The 6902-nt window shown below is 59.2% G+C and overlaps 1 protein-coding gene across 1 annotated transcript; it reads left to right on the forward strand.

The window, feature by feature from the left end:
- Positions 1–2030: 2030 nt before the first annotated feature.
- LINJ_20_0770 (conserved hypothetical protein) lies at positions 2031–6902 on the forward strand (the record flags this gene model as incomplete). The annotated part of the gene is made up of 1 exon (XM_001465132.1): positions 2031–6902. The coding sequence occupies one exon, from the start codon at positions 2031–2033 to the stop codon at positions 6900–6902; it is 4872 nt and encodes a 1623-aa protein (XP_001465169.1).

Consider the following 6902-nt stretch of genomic DNA (forward strand, 5'->3'; position numbering starts at 1 on the left):
GAAAAAAAAGTCGCATATCTGTCTCTCCCTCTCCGCATTTTCTCCCCTCCCCTCCCCCTCTTCTCCTCCTCTGTGTCTTTGTGTGATTTCTTTTTGTTGTTGTTGCCCTTTTCGTTTCTTTTTTTCATTGTGGTCGTGGTGATTCTTTTCGTCTCTTGAATTCCGTTGTTGTTTGCTTTCTCCCTTGGCATTGTTTTAGGGCTTTTTTCTGTTTTTGTTTTGTTTTGTTTTGTTTTCAGGCTCCCCTCCCCCCTCCCTTTTCGTTTTACACTGCCGTTGCTGTTGCTGCTGTTTTTTTTTTCCTTTTCCTGTTTTGCTGTGTGTGGGGTGGGGTTCTGTTGATTGATTGGTTCTATTCAAGAGTGAAGTTGTATCTTTTTTTTGTTGTTTTGTTTTTGCTCCCCTCCCCTATTTGTCGGCTTTTTTTTTGCCCCCCTGCCCTCCCTCCCTCCTCCTCCACCACCCTCTGTGGTATCGTTGCGTGTGGGTGCGTGTGGACCCTTTCGTGTTGTTGTTGTTTCATCTCGCTTCTTTAGCGGCATTTGTGTGTGTGTGTGTGTGGCTTCCCTCTTCTTGGTTTCCTCCTTGTCGTCGTTTGCATTGCCCTCTCCCTCGTGCCCCCCCCCCCTCTCTCTCTCTCTTGTGTCGCTCCTTTTCCATTTTTGGTCGTCTGCCACCCACTCACTCACCAAAGGACGGACTGTTCGACACCACTCCTCATCTGCCTCCCCCTCTCTGCTTTTCCTCACGCATTTTCTGCGTTGTCTGCTCCTCTTGCGTGCGGGTTCGTATCGTTGTCGTCGGGCCTTTTTTTGCCCCTTTTCTCACGTTTTGGGAGGTTCGTTTTTCTTCTCTCTTCTTCAGCTTTTCTCTTCGGGCGCACGGAGGCAAGGGGCAGAAGAGGCCGACAGCAAAAACAAGAAAAAAACAAAGGCGTCATAACAGAACACAAGGCAAACTCCAGCGCGCATCTACGGGCACAAGAGTACCAACCGTCGTAACACAAGCCAACGAGAGCACACGTGCACCGAAGCGAAGGCCGGTGTGTCTGTGTGTGTGTGTGTGTGTGTGTGTGTGTGTGTGTGTGCCTGCACAGCAAGAGAAAGCAGCGTTTGAAGGTGTACCACGTGGCGTTACGGAAAAGATATCGCCACTCCGCTAATAGCGCGTGTCGAGTGATTCTATTCTCTCCCTCCCTCTCCCTCCCTCCCTCCCGGGTCATATCCACTGGCCTCGCTCACTATCTCTGCGGACTGTGATAGTGCGCCCTTGGTTTTTTTCCTTTTTTTCTGTTTTGTCTTTCGGCTCTTCTTTTCTTTCATCCCTCTTCCTCCTCTCCTTTTTTTTTTGTTTTTTTTTGTTTGTTGTTGAACAGCGCGCGCGCTTGACGACCTCGCAGTACAACACCACACCAATCCGCGTCATCACCCATTCATTGAACAAGGGCAACTAAAAAAAAAGGTTCAACGATAGGGTCGATCTGGACTGTGGTACACAAGAGCAGCAGCAACAACACGCGCATGAGATAGGCGTCTTTTTGTTTTTGGTCTTCTGCTCTTCTTGTCCCTTCGTGTGTGTGTGTGTGTATTCTCCTTTACTAGAATAGTTCTCCTGATCATTTTGCTCAGCGTTCAGCTTCCGCCTGTCAGACACGTGATTGCTTGTCTGTGTGTCGGTGTGTGTCCGTCTGTGTCTGTAGCTGCCCTCTCTTGCAAACCGTGTGCGGCGAAGCGCGTGCGCATACAGGCCTCCGTGAAGTATTGATAAGGAGGGCAAGAGAAGCAACTGCAAGGGATAAAAAAGAAAAGCGTACTTGGCCTTCCGGGTGGGGTGTCTCTCCTTTGGTATTCTCTTTTCCGGTAAGTAATCGTGTTAACACGTGCACGCTTCCTTTTTTGTTTGTTTTGTGTGTGTGTGTGTGTGTGTGTGTGTGAGCGCCGCTTCCGCTTTCTCTGCCTCCCTCTGCGTCTTTTTCAGAGCGTGCAACGCCACCGACGCCCCTCCATTCATCGTTCACTCTAGCATCAGCCATGGGCGCAGTTCCGTCACGCGAGTGCACCTCGCTATTCTCGTACTTCCGCGGGAGCTACGAGGTGGGTATGGTGCCGCTGACCAAGTACTACTTTGGTAAGGACACAGACGCCGCCACCGCCCCAGTGGATGTCGATGCTAGCGTTCACATTGCGCCTCTGCAGCGTGCAGCCACCGCTGGTCGTAAGCCGCAGCAGCAGCCATCATCGCTTCTGTCGCACGCAGGCTCGCGCAGCCACATGCGCCAACAGCTGCGGCAACAGCTTTTACTCATGCGACGCGATCCTGCGGTCCTGTACGCCAACGCCCGTGACGCGCAAAACATTCTGCAGAGCCTGTCGCACCACGAGAACAGCGCCCAACATAGGAGGAGCAGCAGCAGCAACGAAGCGCGCACCGCTTCGGCAGAGACGACCAGCCTGTCGCCCGCGGCGCTTGTTGGAAAGGAGGTTTCGACATCAGCAGCAGCAGCTGGTGTGGCAGCCGCCGCGGACCACAGCGTCAACGAGAACAGCGGTGCCGCAACGCCGGAGGAGAACAGCCGCACCGACAGCCTCACGGGCGCCTCGGACAGCGAGCGAAGTGACTCAAACCTCCCGGTGCACCAACAAGACGGCAGCAGCGCAACCGATCCTTGTGTGGCAGAGCGCCTGCTCAGTAACTACTGGAGTATCATGCCGGACAGCAACTTCACCGAGGCGGACCTGGACCGCTTCCTCGACCTCGTAGACGCGACGCTCTTCGATACGAACGACGAGCTGCTCTCTGTTGACCCTGTCCTCCCCGGCACAGCCGCGGCGCCAGGCACGTCCAGTGGGAAGCCTTTTATGCCTGTACCGTGTGCTCTCTGCCTCGCCTACCCGGACGGCAAGGAGCGTGAGGGCGCCCTTGCGTTGGACGGGCGCGTGATCAACATCATTGGCTACTTTGGGCTCATGACACGTGAGATGCAGGACGCCTTCAAGGTTGTGAAGCGGTTTCCAAACGAGCTGGAGAAGCAGCGGCAGCACGCCGAAGAGGCTGACAGCGCCTCAGGGCCGATCATGTTTCTCAACACGGCCATCCTCACATCCGCCGGTGACCGCACCCTCGAGCGCGTGCTCGTGCTTGCGGCAGTGATGCTTCGGCAGCAGTTTCACACGATTGGGCGTCGCCATGTGCTGCAGGCGAAACTGAACCAGCTTCTGCACGAGCAGAGTGAGCGCAAGCACAACGTCGACTCGCAGATGGTGCGCTACCTGCAAACACTGCTGGCACTCCCACCGAGGGTGGAGCAGCAGCAGCCGTTCTTCGATCCTCTGCTGGAGATCCCGCTGCCCAGCATACCATCCGGCATTTACACGCCTACCCAGTACGTCAACGCCGCCTCCAATGAAGCGTCGCAGCGCCCACATGCCTCATCCCTTAGCAGCTGCGGTCGACCTGCACTTAGCAGCTTCCCCGGGGACGGAAAGTTTCAGAACGCCACGATGGGGCTCTGCGCTGGGGTCGCTGGGGAATCATCGCCGCCTCATATGCGGTCGTTGCCGCACGATCGACCCTCATCGATGGGCGGCGTGCCTGCAGGCGGTGTGCTAGGCGTTGCCCTCAACGCTTCAGGGCCGAGGTTGGGGTCAGAGGGCACGTGCCCACCGCTAATGGACAGCTCTGGCGGATCGCTTGGCGCTAATGCAGCGATGCCATCCCCGCCCGTCTTAGGCCCGCTTCCACTTAGCCAGTCGGACGAAGACGCCATCACGCTTGCTCTGTGTCGTCGCATGCAGCGAGGCCGCGTGGTCATCGAAACAGCAAGCAACAACTACTCAGCCTTGAAATCGCTGACGGAGAACTTTGCGTTCCTGTGTTGCCAAATTCTGCTTGACCAGAGCCTCATCACGATGGAGCTGATCGAGCTGCCGGCGCTGGTGGAGACGCCTTCCTTCAAGCCCGCGGAGTTCGCCAAGACGGTGGCAACGACGCTCGGCTCCACCGCTGGTGAGGAGGCGCGGCCCAGCAAGGGCATTCTCCAGCCCGCGGCGGACGACGAGAAGCCGTTGAGCACGGCGCAACCCTCACAACCCCGGCTCCCGCCGTCCTCTGCCGTGCTTATCAAGCTCGATCCGCAGCATGTGTGCCAGGCAACCATGTGGGCTAGCTCCTTCTTTCACTGCCCGACGCTGCTCCCCAGCGGTGGCTGGGTCAAGTACAAGCTCAAGGACGAATGTGAGCAGCTGCGACACGTGCTGCAGAACAAAGACATGCTCATTGCCCACTGGCGAAAAACGGACGTCGACCAGGCCGGTCAATACCTCGGCAAGCACACGGCGCGGCTTCTCGAGCATGTGCATGCCTTACAGGCGGAGACAGAAGAAGCGCGCGCGCTGTCAGCAGAGTACTGGATGCAGCGGCCCTTGTACGTCAACCAGGATGGACGCAAGTATGGCCTGTATCAGAGCCGCTACGGCACCATGCTGATCGGTGTGCGCGCCTTCACGGCGGGCAGCGGGTCATCGGCGGCGGCGGCCAACGCAAAGGAAGAGCGCTCCGGCAGCACCAAGGCTGCAGTAGGCAACAACACGACATCGTTCTCCGGCGACAGCACGTCCCTGGAGGCGCACGCGGGACAGGCCAGCGCCATCTCCGGCAACCTGCACAGCGCCAACAGCGGCAGCGGAAGCGGGCTCGCGATCGCCCCGCGTGGAGCGGCGCCGCGGTCGGGGGGCGTGAATGGGAGTCGTACGGGCCACCATAGCGTTTTCAGCTCCAACAACGACGGGGGCATGAGCCCCCAAAGCGTGAGCAACAACAGCAACATCAGCGAACGGTACGGCCGCGGAGTTGGTGGCGACATGGCTGGCGGCGGCGCGGGCTATTCGAATAACGGGCCCTACATAAATTACCCGCCTCACACCGCAAACGGCAACAGCGGCAACGGCGCGTACGCATCGGCGCCCTTCATGCGACCGCAGGTATACATGAGCAGCAACAACAGCGGCAGACCCAGTGAAGCGGTGCCATACTGCGGCTCTCCTTCTGTCCCTGGCTACCTCATGGAGATGGCGAGCGGATACAACACGCTGCCGCCACAGCAGCCGCAGCAGCGTGTCAACATCCTGAGCGTGATCCCCGACCCCCACAAGTGCAAGTCTGCCCACAGCAGCGGTCATTCACGCGTTGGAAGCAGCCTGGCGCACGGCATAGCGGGCTGGCAGGCAATGCAGCCTAGCAACGCACAGATGCCGCCGCCTCCTGCGTCAAGTCACATGAACTGCGCACCGCCTGGCCAGCAGCAGGGCGAGGTCATGGGAAGCCCGTCAGGCTTCGCGTACGCGGCAGCGTCATCGTCGATGTCGTATAAGCCGGCGCCGCCCGCCTATCACGCCGCTTCCCACAATATCAACCCCTCTGCTACAGGTACGTGCGCCCTAGTCTCATCCCCACAGTCGCCGCCGATGTCAGGCAAGCAGGTGAACAGCTCGTCGCTCAGGGCCGACGTGGCCGCATCACCGCAGCTGCGCCTTCAAAACGCCAGCAACAGCGACGCTCAGCACGGTCTGACCATGGACGCCGCCAAAAACGCAGCAGCCAGTCGGCCGCTGCCAGACGTAAAGGCGCCTTGGGCGAACGACAAGAATGGCGAGGTGCCGCGCTCGTCGGCGCCGGCGAAATCCGCGGCGTCCAGCACCCCACACGGCAACAGCGCGGCGGCAACGCACGCAGCCGCTGCGCCGTTCCCTCACGGTTGCGTTGGCATGAATTGTGACGACGTCGGCGCCGCCGGTGACTATCTCGCGGCCAGCCAGTGCAACGCATCGGCGACGCAGCAGGCGACCCGAAGCAGCAGCGAGCCACACGTCACCAAGGCTGCGGATGAGGGTAAAACTGCCAACCAGGCGACAGCGCCGAAGGCGGCTGTGCTACGGAGCGTGATGCCGTGGTCGCTGCAGGGCGGAACAGTGTGGGAGAGCGATGATGACGCGACGGACGACACAACGCAGTTTCTGCTGCGCAGCACAGAGCTGCTGGACGTCGATGATGACAACGCGAAGAAGGAGCCTGCTGGCGGTAATCGCAACAACGCCGCTAGCGATGATGAAGAGCTGGGCGTCCGCCGTGTTACTCGACTGATGGCAGGCCGAGACATGTTTGTAACCAGCGCGGCCCATCAGCTACCACCGTCCGCGCCGGCGAAGAGCCTAGATATGTCAATCATGAACATGCTACTGACTGCTGCCCCGCAGTCGCAGCCGAGCGACGCCGCGATGTCGTCTACTGCCGCCGCGCGGCAGCTGACCTTCCCTACTATCGCAGAGCCGCCCAAGCCCGTTCCAGCGCCGTCCTTTCAACCCGGCGGTGTCTTTCCCGTTTATGTCCTTCAGTTACCAGCGCACGCACCGCAGCAGCAGCAGCAGCAGCAGCAGCAACCCCAGCCTCAGCCGCAGCTAACCACTACCTCGCCGTTGCCAGCAGCGGCACCGCCATCGGACAAGTCACTCTACTACACCATGGCCAGCGGCGTACCCCTCCTTGTGCAGCCAGCGACGACGCCTGGCGGGTTGGCGATCGCCTACCCGAATAGTCAACCGTTCCCGCAAGGCGGCGGTAGTTTCATGCCGTACCCGGCTATGCCTCAGCCTCCACCGCCACAGCAGCCGCAGCAGCAGTCGATAACCATGATGCAACACGGTCAAGCTATGATGAGCGCGCCTGGCCTCGATGGGCGGTCAGTGGCACGGTTCTCGGTGCAGCCTGATGCCAGCTGGGGCAGTCAGTACCGCTTTTTTTCCAACAGCCCTAGCAACCTTGCAGGTGCCTTCGCGAACAGTCGCACACCGGCGTACAGCAATAACAACGGCAACAACCCGTTCCAGACTGGTAACGACTTCTCTTAG

This window comes from Leishmania infantum, chromosome 20 (genome assembly GCF_000002875.2).
Source record: "Leishmania infantum JPCM5 genome chromosome 20".
Lineage (NCBI taxonomy): Eukaryota > Euglenozoa > Kinetoplastea > Trypanosomatida > Trypanosomatidae > Leishmania > Leishmania infantum.